Source organism: Mytilus edulis, chromosome 10 (assembly GCF_963676685.1).
Source record: "Mytilus edulis chromosome 10, xbMytEdul2.2, whole genome shotgun sequence".
Lineage (NCBI taxonomy): Eukaryota > Metazoa > Mollusca > Bivalvia > Mytilida > Mytilidae > Mytilus > Mytilus edulis.
In genome coordinates, this window is record NC_092353.1 from 47,500,238 (window position 1) to 47,519,998 (window position 19,761).

A 19,761-nucleotide genomic window follows, 5' to 3' on the forward strand; every position below is an offset into this window, starting at 1 on the left:
TGAGTACCAATGAGACAACTCCCCATCCAAATAACACTTCATAAAAGTAAACCTTTATAGGTAAATGTACGGCCTTCAACACGGAGCCTTGGCTCACACCGAACAACAAGCTATAAAGGGCCCCAAAATTACTAGTGTAAAACCATTCAAACGGGAAAACCAACGGTCTAATCTATTTAAAAAACGAGAAACAAGAAACGAGAAACACGTATAAATCACATAAACAAACGACAACTACTGTACATCAGATTCTTGAGTTAGGACAGGTGAAAACATTTGCATCGGGATTAAACGTTTCAATGATACCAAACCTTCTCCCTTTTTATGGAACAATTGTATAACATCACAACATAGAAAAACACACGATAAAATATCAATTGGAAGGCTTGATTTTTTTATTTTTTTTTTTAAAAGCAAACCATAATCAAGATGGCTTAAAAATTGGAGGCTCTTAAGAGCCTGTGTCGCTCACCTTGGTTTATGTGCATATTAAACAAAGGACACAGATTGATTCATGGCATTGTGTTTTGGGGATGGTGATTTGTTTGTAAATCTTACTTTACTGAACATCCTTGTTACTGACAATTGTCTCTATCTGTAATGAGCTTGGCCCTATAATTACAAAGGAAAATATTTTGTAAAAACTATAAAGGGCAATAACTCCTTAAGGGGTCAACTGATCATTTTGGTCATTTGACTTATTTGTAGATCTTACTTTGCTGAACATTATTGCTGTTTATAGTTTATCTCTGTCTATAAAAGTATTCAAGATAATAACCAAAACCAGCAACATTTCCTTAAAAATTACCAATTCAGGGGCAGCAACCCAACAACCAGTTGTCCAATTCATCTGAAAAATTCAGGGCAGATAGATATTGACATCATAAACAATTTTATCCCACGTCAGATTGCTCTAAATGCTTTGGTTTCAACGTTATAAGCCAAAATATACATTTTTCCCCTATGTTCTATTTTTAGCCATGGCGGCCATCTTGGTTGGTTAAGCTGGTCACCGCACACATGTTTTAAACTAGATACTTATGGCCAAGTATAGGTAAATTTGGCTTAGTAGTTTCAGAGGAGATTTTTGTAAAAGATAACAAAAATTTACGAAAAAATGGTAAAAATGACTATAAAAGGAAATAACTCCTTAATGGGTCAACTGGTCATTTTGGTCATGTTGACTTATTTATACCAATTACCAATTCAGGGGCAGCAACCCAAAAACCGGTTGTCTGATTCATCTGAAAATGTCAGGGCAGATAGATCTTGACTTGATTAACAATATTAACCTCTGCCAGATTTGCTCTAAATGCTTTGGTTTCAAAGTTATAAGCCAAAATATACATTTTACCCCTATGTTTTATTTTTAGCCATGGCGGCCATCTTGGTTAGTTTAGCGGGTCACCGCACATATTTTAATTTAAACTAGATACCCAATAATGATTGTGGCCAAGTATGGTTATATGTATGAGCTAAATAGGGTAACCACAATTATTTCCTTGTTTTTGTTATTAAGATAGCCAGACATCTGGTAATTATTGAATATGCTACTTATATTTGTTTATTTGTACTTGCAGGTATAAGAACTGGTATAAAGTTGACGAAAACAAAAGCTTTCAAAAAGATTATACCTAGATTTCCACCTTATTTATATAAAAAATGCAGTGGTCACAAACCAAACAGCGATGCCTACTTTGAGTGTGTTATCAGATATACCGCAATACCAGCAAGCAATATTGTAGGCACTAACAAAATGGGAGGCAATAATGATAACACTTCCGTAGTTGACCATCAGCTAAGGTAATAAGATAAATAAAGGCAACATTTGAGTAACGCTGTTCAAAAGTCACAAATCGATTGAGAGAAAACAATTTCAGGTTACAAACTAAAAAACGAGGAAACACACCAACTACAAGTCGTATGAGACTCTCATATGACCATATGCCATTTCGGACACTACCGTCACATCCCTGATAACTGTAGGAATGAGTAATCTGCCCTTATCCTTTTATGTGAATGCATTTAGATTTCATAAGGATATTAGTCAAGTCATTCACTCATACAGACCCCTGTTAATGTATTGGATTATAACGTATGGTATACTTAAATTATAATTAGACGGTCAAAATTGGGATGTTGAATTCGATGCCTTATATTGCATGATTGAAATGCTCTACACGTTACACAACCGTTACGACAGCTGTTTCAACATCGATAGATGGCCCGTCGAAACAACAACCAATAAACATTCAAGAACAGTGCAGTCAATTTAAAAACATAAAGACTTGCATTTTCTACTGCTTAGCAGAATGTTAGTCTTGCTCCGGGTCATATCTTAAAAGGGTTGTTGTAAAGGAACAGTAACATGTAGAGCATGGCAATCTCCACAGATTAAACTATCTGATTAACGTTTCAAACTCAAGAACGTGTAGACTAGTATGTTGTACCGCCCAACGAAGCAATCGGCATTGAGGTGTAATATGTGCCACTGGGTGGAAAACTTTCATCCGTTCATCCAATCAACGTTCAAACCATCAACATATATCTGTGATATCCGTTGCACCATAATGTTTGATATATGATAAACATTTCTGATCGTTTTCATCACATTCCTTTCTTCCATATGCATGCAACAATAAATAACAGTTACTTTAAATTTGTAACAATTGCATCAGATTCTGCAAATTTAACATTTAAAATAAAACCGGATATTTAGAGGCAACTATTTGTTAATAGCATTACTATTAAAAGTGTCATTCCATTTATAATAAATTGAAATGTATTTATCCCAAATATAACTTATTTCTAAAAGCAGTTTGTAGCAAATGTCATTACTCATCAGGGCGAATACAAATCATTCATTTATTTCTGTTTTATGGATCGTTCTGTGTTCGTTGACATTTGTATTAATTTGAAGCTGTAAGTTCCAGGTGTAGATACAACTGAGGTGATTATAAAATATAGTCAAAGTTATCATTTAGTTTTGACTTTAATTTGTCCAGTTTGGGGGCAAGACGGCGAGTCAAAATACAAAGTAAACAAACGTTGGTGAACATTTATTTTACATAACTGTTTTTTCCCGATTTTTTAGTCTTGAATTGGAATCTGCGTATCTATGACATGTTTTTACTACCATTTTTTCATTGAATTTTAATTAAAAACGATTTCCTTGAACTTGTACTGATTTTTTTCAATTTCAGGGTCAAAGGTATAGATAAATTAAGAGTGGTAGATTCGTCGGTTATGCCCTCTCATGTTTCTGGAGATCAATATGCACCTATTGTAATGATGGCGGAGAAAGCTTCAGACATTATCAAGTCGACCTACAGAAAAACATACAAGAAAAACAGATTACGCTAATGTATAAGCGTTGAATTGAATCAGACAATCTTGTTTAAATATTAATATGTCCTTGAACACAAAGAAATATTTGTCGATAATACGGCAGATTAAGCAACACACTAAAAAGACTTATTTCTTTGTTGTATGGTGTCAGAAGATTCTCAATTATTGACAATATATATTGATTGTTACCAGCGATCATGGAAGTAGATTACACCTCACAATAATGTTGTTGCACGATTTTATAATTGCCTCTTTTCTGAATGTCATGGTTTCATATGCGGCCAGTAAATGACGCTTTCCTGCCAGTTGTTTATATATAGAGGTGATGTTTTTTACTCGTATTGAATTTGAATCGAAGTATTCTCGTATTTGATTATATCGAGTTGTTAGAGAAATGTGAAGAATTTGAGGTAATACAAGTTCATGAACTGGATATCAGAATGAATAACGTCAAGGAAATCACGATATTTGTTGTAAATAAGTCGTGTGTATATAAGAAAGGTATTGAATGACCTATATACTATAACGAATATAATGCTTATTTTGCAGCATCTTCGTCTTTGAGTATGGTTGTTATAATGTAAATAATTTTATTGTTTTTAATATTCATTACCATAGATATAATTCAAATGGACGAATTACTTAAGTTGATATCGTTTTAGTTCGTGCATCAAAAATTGTGAGCAATTAGTGGAGTATCAATTAGATGACTACCTTGTAGAACTTAGCAGCTACTGCAATATCTAGGTAAAAATATTTTCGACGTTGCAAACCGATCAAATATGATGAAAAATAAAGAATATTTGAGTTAAGCATAATTATCTATTGTTTTTCTTCTTTAAAAACATTTACTAAAGTAACTCAAATGGAGTTGTCTTTATAAAAAAACATTTAAATTAGATAGAGTTGTCTTTATGATAATTATGATAATAATTATCATAATGGATTGTAGGATTAAACATATTTTATATTTTAGCAGTGTTATTTCATTGTATGAATGTATCAAAGATTATCGGATCATGTTGTTAGTAAATTTGGAATACGTTAAATCTACATTCCGAACTATGTCCATTTTAGCGACAATACTTGTATGTCTTAGCTTCTCAATTGCTTTAAGTAAAAGAATGATATAATTCAATGTCTAAACAACGCAATGTTCATTTAAGAAGAATGCAGAAAATAAAAAATTCTTATTAAAAACTCTTTAATTTTAAGTCGAAGACAAACTGACGACGCCATGACAAAAAAAAAGATAAAATGGCAAACAAGAGTCTACAAAATACCAAAAAGAAAACTTTAAGGATTTGACGACACGAACGCAACCAAAACTTCAGGGGGTGATCTCAGGTGCTTCTTCAGGGAAAGAAAATTCTGCTAAACATTTAAAAATCTCAAACCCCTAAAATGAAAGCCAAAGACCTTTAAATAGTAGAGCACTTGAGGAAATATCTAACCGAAAGGGACCAAACAAGAAAAGCCAGTTCCATCTTAAGTTAACTTTTGTTGAGGAGATTAGAATTGGTAAGATTCATAATTAATTTTAAATATATCAACCGAGAATTTTAAGAATGGTGAGTAATAAATAATTTAGGTTTCGAAGCACTGACTACTTGGCTTATTCAACCCTTTGGGAAGCAGCAATATCGACCCAGAGCTAATAAAAGAAAATCACACTTTCTTGCATTCGTTTTCATTTTATCTCTTCTGTTGTTTAAATGTATACAGAACAATTTGGTGAAAGCAAAGACAATTGAACTCAAGCCAATATGCATATCTATGCGTCACTTAAAAAAAAGATGTGGGAGATACCAAGGACACTTATCATTAGAACTCATTATATATATCAAAGAAAAACTGACAATGCCATGGGAAAATGTGAAACACGACAGAAAGTACAAAAAAATCCGCAACACACCTCACAGAAAACTACAAATTCAGCAATACGAAAGCCACAACTAATTGAAGTTAACTCAGTTGCTCCGGAAGGGTAAGCAGTTCATGCTTCACTTGTGGCATTCGTCGTGTTGCGCATGTTCTGTGATATGTCTCATTCAGTGATGTCACACTATAAGAAGGTTATGACAATTGCAACATATCCGTGATTATCTGTGACACATACTGTCCTTAAAAATGAACTGACTCGTGAGGGAGTCGGTAAAACTTTCGACCTTTTTTATGAAATTTTATTGATATTGGAAAAGAAAGTCACGAAATACAAACGTCCGGTCAAAATGGGGAAATTGAATAAGATGTCTCGTCTAAAGAGAGTGCCACGCTCTCGGCACGGTATGAATCCTTGCAACAACTCTTTGAGGTGTCCGTAGGTGGCCTGTTGATGTGCAAAATTTCTGTCCCTATCCAATATACCCTCATTTTCCAGTGGCAGTCTAAATATCCCCGACCTTCCTCCTGGATGGACTCTATTACAAGACCTACCTATTGTATTTATTGTGTTAAAACTGATTCTTGTCCCGAACATGCATGCAATACTTGCCACTGGACGTTAAGCACCCAACAACCAATCAATAAATCATGAAATACACTATAACATTCATTTACTACTACTACTAGAGTAAAACACTAATATCCCGAAATCATTAACATGGATAGGATTCAAGAGTTAACACAATAATTGTTTGAAATCACTATAAATGTTATATAGAAGAGTTAACAAATACTGTGAATAATTTTAATGATTAAGTGCATTTAATGCCAAATGTAAAATCAACAAAACAATAAAGTAAAAGTGTTTAACACTGCTAATTTCTCCCTATTTCTCACTCACGCACGCGTTCTTTCACACTGGTTGATGCAGGTTCAAATTCTAGCTCTTAAATCACTATCTCTCTGTGAACTGGTTCTCTTTCTTTCTCTCCACCTAACTATCATTCTCACTCTCTCTTTGAATCTCATGTCTTATGTTAATCTAATTGAAAACTTCTGAACACATACGCTTCATTTTCAAATTAGGAAATTTAGTACATACATTGTATATAGTTGCATAGAATAGCCCTAGCTTATCGCTGAATCCAGGTGAGCAAATACAAATATTTTGTATTTGCTAAATAAATAATGAATTAAATGTACACCATGGTTCAAATGAAAAAAATAAATTAATGTATCCGATATAATGTCGCTATAAAGAAATATGAAATGTCAGATTCGTTTTCTTGATTTTTCACTCCTTGATTTCTTATTTTTATTTCGTCTCCTTCTTTTACGATTGTTTTTGTTTTTTCGTCGTCTGCGTGAATTATCATCGATATCATCATTGTCCTCGTCACCTTCATCGTCCGTTACTTTTTCATCATTATCATTTGTTATTGCCTTCTCATTGTTTTCATTTTCGTTGACGATTTGTTTGCTTTCATCTAATTCATCTATTTCCGTATCGTCTTCATTGTCATCCGAATCGTCGTCAACGTCTACAATTGTCCTATTTTAAATGGAAAAAATAACGGTTAGAGGACAGCATGGTAACATAAGTACTGGAACATTAAATTTGTATGATTTCATACTTCAATTTGATGTAATGTTACAAAAATTAAATTTGAAAATTATCAAAACAAAACAAATACAAGAAATTCTTTGTTAATTTGTCTTAATAAAATTTAAATTTTATAAAAAGAAGAAATACATTGATCTAAATGTCCAAAACATAGCAGCTTGGAATACATACACTACAGATATAAATTAAAGCAATTCGAATGACATAAATTAATAAAATTCTATTCAGTTTTAAAATCAAAACATTCATCGATGCCAACTTTCGAAGCAAGGTTTTCGGCTCTCCGGACATTCCCGAAGTCCTGTGTTTTATTGCCGAGTTTATGAGCTTCGTTCCTTGCTTGGAAGTTGCATCAGTGCATGGAGGGTTAAAACATCAAAAACATGTGTTGTTGAAAACTTTGACCCAAATACTAACTTGAAAATTTTTATTTTGTTTTGAGGTTAGTTTCGGAGATATATAATAATTAATGTTAATGTCAATGCAGCATATGATTAGGTTACTTAAAATGAGGAAAGAAGCAAAATGAATTGTCGAAAATCACGTGATTTGATGTTGGTGTGTTCCAATTTTCAAGATGATCAAAATACTGAACAGGAATAAACAGGTCAATTTAAAAAATGTACTGCATTACACCACTTGCTATCATACAAAACGTAAAACAAACAGGTCCCTCATTTAATTACAAAAAACTATAATAGTGAAGACAATAACAATCAAAACCAAAGAGTAAACAAAGACTGAAAAAAAACAAAGGACATTTACATCAACAGTTATAAAAAATAAATAAGAAACAACACGAAATGTACTAAATACCGGGAGTGAAATCAGGTGCTCCGGAAGGGTAAGCATTTCCTGCACCGTATACGGCACCCGTCGTGTTATTTCTTTGTTCAGTTCGGTAATGATGGAAGGTTATTATGTCTGAGGAAGAATATCAGATATGATTTCTGACACACTATTGTCATAATGGCCAATCAGCTCATGATGGCGACCGTAAAATTTCTTGAGTGATGACCTTAATTTGATTGATTCATAGCCCTGTCTTAGCAACTTTTGAGAAAGCAGTATTCCTCGTTCAACAAAATCAACGTACTTTGAGCTAGCTCTAGAGTAACGTATCAATTGAGACACATATACTCCATATACTGGTGCCGCTGGGATGTTGCTACACAGAAATGGAAAGTTGACTATAGGAAAATTAAAAAAATCCTCGCGTTTGTCATAAATTTTGGTATTCAACCTACCATCAGTAGTCATTTCGAGAAAAAGGTCTAAATATGAAGCAGATTTATCTGTGTCGGTAATATCTTTAATTTTAAGTTCACTTAAATGTAAGTGATCACTGAAACTATTATTATTAAGAGACAATCGGTTACTACAGATTAAAAAAAGAAAGAACTAATTTGTAATTCCCCTAGAAAAGTGTATGCAAGAAAAGCAGCGACCCCTATATCAGAAGCACTGCTCCGCTTAGGATTTAGTATTCCATGTGCTTTATACAAAAGATATGACATTTGACAAGAAAATTCGTTAGTTTTGACTGAGACTTTATAAGAATTTATAATAATTATTTCAGAAAAAATAAATAATTTATAAACTCTACAGTTAACCTTATCTTTTATGTTTCAAGACTTGTGAGAAAGCAGTATTCCTCGGTCAACAAAATCAACGTATTTTGAGCTAGCCCTAGAGTAACGTATCAATTGAGACACATATACTCCATATACTGGTGCCGCTGGGATGTTGCTACACAGAAATGGAAAGTTGACTATAGGAAAATTAAAATCCTCGCGTTTGTCATAAATTTTGGTATTCAACCTACCATCAGTAGTTATTTCGAGAAAAAGGTCTAAATATGAAGCAGATTTATCTGTGTCGGTAGTATCTTTAATTTCAAGTTCACTTAAATGTAAGTGATCACTGAAACTATTATTATTAAGAGACAATCGGTTACTACAGATTAAAAAAAGAAAGAACTAATTTGTAATTCCCCTGGAAAAGTGTATGCAAGAAAAGCAGCGACCCCTATATCAGAAGCACTGCTCCGCTTAGGATTTAGTATTCCATGTGCTTTATACAAAAGATATGATATTTTCAAGAAAATTCGTTAGTTTTGACTGAAATTTTATAAGAATTTATAATAATTATTTCAGAAAAAATAAATAATTTATAAACTCTACAGTTAACCTTATCTTTTATGTTTCAAGTCTTTTTTGAAGCCATCAGCCGTCGCGGTTATGCAAATTTTCAAAAAATATACCATAAGCAAAATGAATGAAGCATGCACAGAAGTATGATGATGAAAAGCAATGATCATATTACCATTTAGTCACGTGACATGCCATGCTCATGATACTCCGAAGCCATGTTGTTTATTTTCGATGAAAAATCTATAACCGATATCCCATTTTTGATTTTCGTAGTTGGTAGTTTGTTTCTTTTTATCTCTTTATTATTATCTATGCCATTCGTAGGTGAGTGTAATTTTTTGGCTAATTTCGAATCTGGGTTACCAAGTTTCTTAATTAGATTTTCAATGAGTTGAACGACTTCATTGGCCTTTCGTCCATAAGTGTATTTGGAATTTCCGTTCAGTGGAATAATCACTTTAAGAAAATATCTTAGTATTTTCAGATGATTTAGTATGCGTGGAACAATTTGTCTGGTAGAAGAACGAATTTTAGTTAAAATTCTGAAAAAGTACAGAATAAAAGCTTATTTTTTTTATTTTTTTTTAAATATCACAACATAGTTAGCACACCAATAAAATATAATGTCATGTTTGTCCATTCGAATGATATTAACAGATTTGATATTGGAAATGTGTTCCTCTTAACAAAACAAATAAGGATAACAAATCTGAATCCAGATTTACCCAATAACTTATATATTGTGTTAAAAATGACAAATAATTTGATTGATACCATTAAAAACCTAAATAAAATTGAGCCGACTCAGACAAAAAAACATATTCCCCCCCTTGAAGTTCAATGCTTGCTCCCAAATATATTTTATTTAGATTATACAATATTGTTTAAGACTATTCAAGCATCAGTGCTAATCATGGCAATCAGAATACAATGTCCATGTGCATTTATATCTTGTGATTATTACATCATTTAAATTAGATGCTAATAATAACTGAGCATGAGTTTTTACCTTTTTGAATGTTCAATGCAGCAGCGCATAAAGAAGTTTTTACATCGTCTCTTTCCGGCTTTGTATTGTTTTGCTGTAACGTGAGCCTCGTTTTCACACATGTCCCAAGCATCACCATGGATGTTACCAATACCATACTTCTTTCCCAGATCACAACACTCAAGTTTGGTCTTAGTTCTTTGAAATTTTCTCTTCAACACTAAAATATATATAATTCGACATTTCATAAACGAAACGCAAACACCATAATGTGTTGGATATGCATTATAATGAGTTTTGATTACCACGTTAGACATACCTTCCGGCTTGCCTTTACATGAGCAACACGACAGTTGCCACAATAGGAACAGGATCTGCTTACTCTTCAGGATCCCTTGAAACCACTCTTGTTTTTGGTGGGTTCCATTTAGCTCAGTCTTAAGTTTTTTATGTTGTGTTGCGTTTACTGTTTTTCATTTTACACTGAATATGTGTACTTAGTTTCAAGTTGATCTGATCATAAGCTAAAGCCATTCTTATCATACGTTAGTTAAAACTAAACTTTAATCTAATAAACGACTAACGGATAGTAGCAAATACCGAAAAACATAATGCCTCCTATCGTATGTGAGCCATACAAGTTCAAATCCTCATATACATTAACATACCCTTGGAAGTTTCCGTTGTAAAAGTTGATGTCGAAGTAGTGATGTCGTCCTTTTTTTGTCTGGATGGACTTGTAACAAGTTTAACTGTTATTACATCTAAATCATTTTTATGCTTGTTGTTCGTTTGTTTTTCTTCCTTGGGTAAGTTTTCGCTTTCATCGACGTTTTCGTTTTCGTTACTTTCATCGTCTTTCAATTCGTTGTAATCATCTGTTTTATTTTTACTAAAACTTTCATCATGGGGAATTTCTTTTTTATCGGCCATCTTGCCAACTGAATGAATATTGTCATCATTCTTTGGTTCGTTCTTTGTCAGGATCATTCGGTTGTTTTGAAGGTCATCATCCATATCATTTTTCGATTGTACAAGCTGAAATAAAATAAAATTTTATTAAAATATGTCGTTTGATTAATTTTTTCCTGAAACAAAAATTGATTATTTAAAAATAAGACAATTTCAAGCTTAAAGTAATTATAATCACAATGATACAAATAGTTACAACAATAAATGTTATACCATCTACCTTATAACCAATTTCTGTTCGGAAATCCTCCAAATCATTAATAGGGTCCGATTCATCCATGTTTTCTATGGCATCAACATGACGACCTGTTCCGTCCATCATAGAGCCACTTGAAAAACATTGGTACCTCCCTTCGCCTGAAATTTCACTGATAATTGAAGGGAACATATCTCATAATAAAATCTCATATTCATTAACAGGTTGGTGTTAGCTGTTTCGATTTGTTTTGCTCTAGCAATGAAGATTTTGTTATTTTTAATTTGTCACAAGTCCACTATTATAATGTATTTCAAAGTATGCAAGTGATTAATAGATAAATACAAGTCATTAATACATTGCTAAAGCAGAACAAAACAAAAGAAACACTAGCTTTGTATTACACTCCTGACAATGACGACATAAAAAGATCAAAATGTCGTTCTGGTATATTTTAGGTAAAACTATTACTGGATGACATATACAAATGTCAAATGTCATATTTGGAGTATATAGCTGCATTCAAATTATAATGAATATTCATTAACTTACAGTTCGCATATCTTTACGCATTCTCAAATGGTAACATTTTCGATCCTTTGAAAGTTGAAAACAGACTTCAGGACAATTATAAACAAATGAAAACAGTACGTTTAATTTAAAGACTCCGAAACTAGGGCTGCAAAACAAACCGACGAAGAACAAATAAGTTTTGATTGGCTTTAGCACTTGTCCGATAAATCCAATCAAACGTTCATTTGTACGATCTCTTGAAGTTTGTTATCAATAGCTCGATTCATCCTGAACATTCATGATTTTTTTGCCAATATTAATCCTGGTCTACGTGATTGTTTGAAAAAATAATCAACGTATTCTGCCTCTAAATATACACGAGTATTTGCCACTGGATGTTAAGTATACAGAGAAAAAAACAACTTGTTTACAATTCTTTAAAGCTACCAATCGTATACAAGTGATCTAGGCTTCAACTGTTTTAACTTCATCGATGAAGTATCGACGAATGATTAGTACTTCATCGATGTTAGATATAATTTCATCGATGTTGGATGCAATTTCATCGACAGTAGATTTTATTTCATCAATTCATAATTATATAGTTCCATCGATGTTAGATATTTAAACGATGTTTGATTAGTATCGATACCTACCTAGCCTCCAGCAGCATTCATCCTGTCTCTTGATCATAAAATCTCTTCTTTTATCAGTAAAAGGTACAATGGACTCTCCATAAGCGCAAAACTTGTCTATCCTGTGGCGTCTGACATCAGACAAGCAGCCCTCTTGCTCAGAGGGAATCTAAGATAAAAACAAATTACACGGTATAAAAATATATGTCCATTACGGTTTTTGTTATTTTCTATATAAGTTTTGGATAAGTTCCAAGTAGCCCTTTATTCTCTTTTTTTTTCTCTCTCAGTATTTCTCTCAATATTTCTCGATTCGTTAACCCCCCTTTTTTCTCGATTCTGAAAACCCAATCTACGCTTTTTGTTGTTTATTCAATGTCCTTCTTATATAGGCAACACAGCGTTTATATTTTGTACAAGTTAACTACTGAACAACTCAAATTGAAATATAATGAGGCCCTTCGTGGGGTGACCAAGTAATCACATAACCACAATTGTTTTTTCAATATAAATACATTAATCATTAATAAGATACTGAAGTAATTGAAAATATCTGGAATATCAAATAATCATAAAATATTTGGTCTGGTAATCAAATAATCACTATAAAAACGGCCAAGTTATCATTATAACACTACCAAGAAATCACTATAAAAACGGCCGAGTAATCATTATAACACTACCAAGAAATCACTATAAAAACGGCAAAGTAATCACAAAAAAGGAGGTATTTATCTCACCATTTTACAACACTGCTGTACTTCAAATATTCTTTGGTCAAAGACCAGTATCCAAGCTTCTTGTTCAATCCATGGCATTTTACTAAAGTCCACCTTTCGTCTCGTTTGGACATACGTCCGTCTGGCAACGTCATCCGCTGTAGCTCCATCCGTTACTTCGCATAGAAGTTTGTATTTCTCTTGTTTCGACATCTTAAAAAAAAGATATAGAAAAATTAAAAGCTGCATGTATCTAACCCGAAATCAAAATTAGATGAATTCTTACATTTTCCTTTTACAGAAAATATGAGAGTACAAAAATGTTTTGTTACTCATTTTCTTGACTTTTAACGAAACTGCTAGAATTATTTAAGAAATATTCAAAATATGAGATCAAAGCTTTAATGCTTTGAATATCAACAGACCTTTACGTAGATATAAGAAGATGTGGTATGAGTGCCAATGCGACAATAAACATGGCCGCCATTATTAAGTCAACAAATCTATTGTCTACCTGTTTTAATGTCACCGAGCCTTCTTGGGGGCATATTCGTTTAGTCAGGTAACCATTAACGACATCTTCATCTTCCATAAAATAAACGCTTTTGTCAGCAGATTCCACACGAGCTCTAAAATAAACATTCGAATATACGTACATGTAAGTAATTAAAATATCATATAAGAACGGATTGAAAACTTTAAAATAGAATAAAACCCTAATAATAACTGTAAACTAGAAATATAGTTACAGGATATGGGGTATTCATCCGTGACACAAAATTACTACATGCACAACAACAACAAAAAAACACACACAAAAATAAGGAACAGCGATTTTATTGATGTCCTTCATCTCAAAGTCACAGTGAGGCCTTAAACACGGAGGGGTCGTAGATGGCCTATCCCGAAGCCCTACTTTTCTAGTGGCAGTCCCAATTTCCAAAACCTTCATCGCAACAGTCTCTATAACAGGACCGATCTATTCTATATTATTAATGTATTCTCGTCCTGAACATGTGCATGCAATATTTGCAACTTAAATAAATCAATCAATCAATCAAATAGAACAAATGTCCACTTTAAAATGCAGCTTATCATGAAAATAATAATTATACATCAATTTACAAAAATACGAAAATAAAATACAAAAAAACCAATTTAACCAAACTACATACAATGCTAGAATTTCCTGTAAATCAGACTATATATATATGTATAATTTTACTGAACCTCGGAGTAATTGATAAAAATTCCATTTGATAAATATCGATATTAATAGTAAAAATATAAAGTAGAATACCTGATAAGTATGCAGCCACAAGCAGGTGCCGTCCACTTGAAAGTAAATTTATGTGCTGCAGGTTTCGTGTCTTTGAAAACCATATGTGGACAGTTTTCTGGTTGAAGATACAATCCCTTGGTTGCACCGAGTTTTCCAACTTTGCATCTGTCCGATTCTGTTTGCAACCAGAGCAGAACATCTCCAAACTGTGTATTTGGATCTTGTGCCAAAACATTGACTAAACAAACAAGTAAATATATGTAATGACAAATAAAAACTAAGCCTTTAGAAAAACTGATATCTTGTAATGTTATATTACACTAGAACTCCCGTAAAAGGGTCCGGACTTGGTGGGAGTCTTTATTTTGGTTATCTTTATTTTTTAATTATAGGCCATTTTCTAAATTTTTTTTAACATTTATTATCGATTTTCCCGTTTAATTCCGCATCACCCCTCTCCGACCCATTATTATCTGTTCGTTCTTGTGCAGCTCATATTTTACTCTCCTTTACCTGAAGCCCATTATTCTTTATTTTGTTTAACAACATCCAGACCCTCATAAAATGTAAGCACAATGACATTATACCAAAATATCTCGATACGGTTTTATCAAGTTGAAATGCCAAATAGTATTATCGGTCTCTAAAAAGTTTTGAATTAACTAATTGTTTACATATTATGTTCCCGTCATATCAAAATGTATGAAATATTTGCCACTGGGTTCACAACTAACATTCACCAAAGAAAGTACTTAGCAGAAAAAAGAACATGTTCCAGAATATTTATTTCAATCTTTAAAATCTTATATTTATGTCTTGATTTATTTATTGCTCATTGTGTAATCAAAGTGATGACTTTATAGTAATTCACTAAAATCTATAGATAATTCTCGTTGAAACAATTAAGGCCAAAGTTTTTTTCCCCTGTGTTACGGTCCGCTTTATTCGCAGCTATATGAGAATATATTTTTAGCATCTTTTAACGTCACTTTTGGATAAAAAAAAAAATATTCCAACTTGTCGTTTGCTTGATCTTTTTTTCAACAAGATTTATTTCGGTGAAATATGCATCAAAATGGTTGCTTGATCAGTTTATAAAATATGCTTTAGTTCAACTAAATACCAAACGAATTCAAAACATGATAAATTCTCGACGACCGAATTTGATTCGGTAAAAATCGGACAATAAAAGGGTTGAAAGTTCAACCACAACTTACCTTCATATTGTTGTCCTGATTCATATCCATGTTTCTGTATTCCTCCGACATCTATCTTAAATACTGGCTTGTTGTCGTGTCTGACATTGACACCCCTCTGAGAGCCTTGTGGAATGCCGGTTGACGGACAACTTCTACGAATGTCCGACGATGGTCGGGCATATATACCTACATATAACATAAATGGTCATTTGAAGGTTTGAATTGTTTGGACGGGCATATATACCTACATATAACATAAATGGTCATTGGAGGGTTTGAATTGTTTCATAATTGCCATGTTGGTGCCTTTAATAGACGACTATACGGTAAGGATTTTACTCATCGTTGAAGGCCATACGGTGGCCTGTAATAGCTTACAATAAATTCATTTGAACTTTGGTGGGTAGTTGTCTCATCTCATTTCTTTATTTTTAAAAACGTACAGTTCTTTTCCTTTATTCACACTTATGGTATGGAGAACAATGAACTTTTGTTCCAAAATTCGTTGAGTTATATAGATGAGTTTTTATTTCCTTCTATTATTTGATAATGACCAATTATTATAGGGATAATTACAAATTTAAAGGAAATGGTTACTATACATGTGGGTTTAGAGAAAGAAGGCAAGGTCAGTTCATTTCTTTCTATCACTCTTATGAAATAGGCTACAAAGACATATATCCTTAATGATTTAAAAATTCGTTAAGCTTTAAAGGTGTTTTTTTTATTTTCTTTGAACAATTTGCGAGAGTTTCATAATATTTTTTGTTATCTCAGTTCCTGTTACAATAGTCATTTCACTTATTATATAATCAATATCAGAATTTACACAATTAAAAAATTAGTGTCAAATTATTAAGACGAAATGGTGAAACAGTAAAGGTACAAAAAAGAAAAAAAAAAGAAAAAAAAAAGAAGCGAACAGTCCAGCTGAAAGATGACCACGTGCTAAATAAAGAACAAATTTAAATATACCCAAAAATAATCCAACAATAGAAATCGACAAGAAGATGACCCTGTAGTTAACATATTTTTCTAGAAGTGATGTTAATTGATATTTATAAAATTCGATAAACAATCCAAAAGTGCTTAGCACAATAGAAAACTTAAAAAAAAAAAAAAAACGTCAAACATTTAAAAAAGTAGTTTCATTAAACTTAATACATTAATTAGTTTGTCTAAATATACTTACCCTTCCGCTGTATCTGAATCCCCAAAACCAACAGTAAGAAGAAAGTGTTGACAAGGAACATCTGATTTTGAATCGGTCCCACTTAAAAAGGTCCTTCTGCTCAGGACAGTGACTTTGAAATACAGCCATACCCGCGTTAAGTCTAACATTATATAGGTCTGTCCCACGTGATATCACTCATGTACACGATGAATTTATGGATTAAAACACACTTTTCGATAAAAAATTTAAATCATTGTTTATATTAATAAGATTTCTAAATATTTATATTTTACGTTTAATTATATATTTAAAATTTTCCATTTTGGATTAAAGATAATTTAAGTTGTATTTAGTACGATGAAATGTACATGTTTCACTCATGATATTTCAATACAAATTTAAATATCAAATATAGACGACCACCAGGCGTGTCTTTAACAATAATGTTAATGTGCTATTTGAATTTAAATCTGTATGATAGCTTTGTTTGATACTATTTTGAATCAAATACCAATGAAAAGAGGAGTGATTTTTAATGGACCTTGTCATATTATCTTTTTTCAAATCGGTCTTCCATGTCTCAACCTTGGTCAAACTCATTACACAGTAAAGATTTCCACACGAACTACAGTCTAACGAGATTTAAAAATTTCCATTCAGTTAGATAAGATTCTAAAAAAAATTGGAGACAAGATATCTTACCCTCCCCCTTTTTTCCCCAAAAATCCGTTATTTTTCTGTTTTCTATTAATATAATTTTTTTCGCGTTTTTCGGTATTATATGAACATACATATAATTTAAATATTTTGTAGTTGCTATTAATTATCCCTCTCAAGTTAACTATCCTCAGCGGTCATTGATATATCTAAACTTGAAGTTGTAATTGTATTAGCTCACCAGAAATTAATTTAGAAAAAAATGTATTATTTTCCATAAGCACAAATTCGAATCCCGAGCCTACCAGTCATAGCTTTTATTCTTTTATTTCGTGTGCTATGCAGAGTAAACGAACTTTTAAACTATTCTTATCGTGTTCGTTACATTATTTAAGACCAGGAACAACTCACACAAGCTTCGTACATAACGGCCAGTGGCAAATATTACATGAAAATGGAAGAGAACAAGTTGATGTGGTATGGACCCTGTTTCGTGCTAGACACACTGAGTTCACAATGGAAAAGACCAAACACATTTCTTTCTTTCTGAGCAGTTTATTTTTGACTCGAGTCCAGTAGTCTTAGCTCCAACTACATGTATTTAAATCCGCGTTCTGAAAGGCGAAGCAGCAATCATGACATTGTTTTTTTTTAAAGTTTTTTGGTTTGGCCAGGTCGGGGATCAATACAACAATTCCAGCAATCGGACTTAGTATGTAGGCGGTTGTAGTAGTTACTTGAAGAAAACCAAATATTGCAGGTATATTTATATCGGATCGCTTACTTAAAAAAAAAAACGAACTAGGATTTTTTTGTCAATTAAAAAACATTTATATTATCTCTTTATATCAACATGTTTATTTAACCATCAATATTGTACAGGTTTTGATCACAACAGCTATCCAATTGTCGATAGCAGTTACATAAACTTGATAATCACTTGACCATGAACTCTTTTAAATCTTTATTTATTATTCTATACAACACATCATCTGATTATGCTGTCGCGGTCAATTACCTCAAATTAACCTTCAATCTGTTTTCATTACTAACATATTTACACCTTGTCATTAAATATTTTCCATTATTTTCTTCTTCTTCTGAATCTAACGTATATTAGTATTGACTATATTTTATAACGGGCATATTTGTATAATAATGAAGTTTGAACATTAAATTATCTATATTACTAAAGCCTCAGTCACACTGTCATGTTTCGACAGCCAGGTTTTAGTACGTTTAGAAATGCTACGTTTCATGTATCTTTTTTTTTGTCATTTTCTAACGGTCCGTACCTTTTACTAGGTTTTGCAACCTTTTGATATGTTCGTCTACGTATTGTTTTTTTTATAAATACACGGGGCACGTTCTTCTAAGTTTTAATACGTTTTATTACGTATAAAGTATGTTGTACTACGTTTCAGTACGTACTACAAGGAGCCAGTACGCGTCTAATTTCGTTCACTACGAAAAAGGGATACTAGTAGTTAAATAATGAAATTAAAACAGTTATCCTGGAAGTGACTGTTCAACAAAGAAATGACACATTTTAAAATGGTTCAACCCAAATCTGTATTGCAGTCGGTTTCCTTGGTATTTCCAATAGTGTTTGCAAGACAGAAAACACTCATAAAGAACAATATTCTAAAACACTTGAATAAATTGAAAGATGACGAAAAGGAATAACGTTTATTTGACAAAAAGACATCTTTACGTTTTCCCTAGGCATACAATCTTGAAAGACACAGTATTGTGGGCAATTAACATGTTACAAACTATTGATACACATTCTTTACTGTGTTTGTTAAATTGATCAACAGAAAGAACAGTATAACAAAGTATTCGTCAAACAAATCACGAGGTGTCGAGTCCTTTAAAAAAATTACAGTATTTTCAAATAAGTTTCACTATGCAATGGCTTGGATTCATAGCAATGTACATGGCCATGGTCAATTAGTTTATTATAGTTCGTCTTATATATTCGTAAAACCATGTGATCTATGGACTTAGGGTGCTAATATATGATTTGGCAACGATTTATTGAAATAACTATGTAAAAATATCCAAAATTTGTCAATTCCATTCGTCGTCTGTCCATCTTGCTATTAAACTGACAAAATATATAATATAGCAATTGGCGGGAAATATAGATATACGTGGTTTTTATTATACGTGGAAAAAGGTAAAGATGCGAAGTAATTCGCATCTACACGTAATAATGTCTAGAAAAACGTAATGAACCCTAGTCATGCGTTCCATGAAGCGTAATATACTGTACAAAAACCTGACGAAACGCTGCAGATACGTACTTAACCGTAATAACACTTAAGTGATTATATGAAGATTAATACATGGTCTTTTCCATATCAGCCTGGGTATCATCCCGAGACCCTCATATCAGCCCGAGATGGAGTCGA

General features: G+C 32.4%; 2 protein-coding genes across 4 annotated transcripts in view; one reads left to right on the forward strand and one right to left on the reverse strand.

Moving 5' to 3' along the window:
- LOC139491340 (glucose dehydrogenase [FAD, quinone]-like) overlaps positions 1-4,323 on the forward strand; it is a 33,475-nt gene extending 29,152 nt beyond the window's left edge. Inside the window, exons 12-14 of one of the 2 annotated variants that reach the window (XR_011656520.1) lie at positions 1,581-1,803; positions 3,204-4,140; positions 4,195-4,323. Coding sequence is in view for 1 of the 2 variants with exons in the window: in XM_071278972.1 (XP_071135073.1) it covers positions 1,581-1,803; positions 3,204-3,363 (383 nt within the window). In the remaining variant the exon portion in view is untranslated. Of the gene's footprint in view, positions 1-1,580; positions 1,804-3,203 lie in introns of both variants that reach the window. The other variant, XM_071278972.1, reaches the window with a different exon arrangement.
- Positions 4,324-6,023: 1,700 nt separating this feature from the next.
- LOC139491339 (protein PIF-like) lies at positions 6,024-16,844 on the reverse strand. 2 transcript variants are annotated; one of them, XM_071278969.1, is made up of 11 exons: positions 16,706-16,844; positions 15,532-15,699; positions 14,333-14,552; positions 13,547-13,661; positions 13,054-13,245; positions 12,335-12,482; positions 11,190-11,326; positions 10,666-11,035; positions 10,019-10,217; positions 9,182-9,551; positions 6,024-6,784 (listed from the first exon to the last, which is right to left on the reverse strand). In XM_071278969.1, exons 1-10 carry the CDS (start codon positions 16,764-16,766, stop codon positions 9,185-9,187), a joined length of 1,977 nt encoding a protein of 658 aa, XP_071135070.1. In that variant the 5' UTR covers positions 16,767-16,844; the 3' UTR covers positions 6,024-6,784; positions 9,182-9,184. The 2 variants fall into 2 exon arrangements, with proteins under 2 accessions (XP_071135070.1, XP_071135071.1); XM_071278970.1 differs by lacking the exon at positions 9,182-9,551.
- Between the last annotated feature and the right edge of the window lie 2,917 nt (positions 16,845-19,761).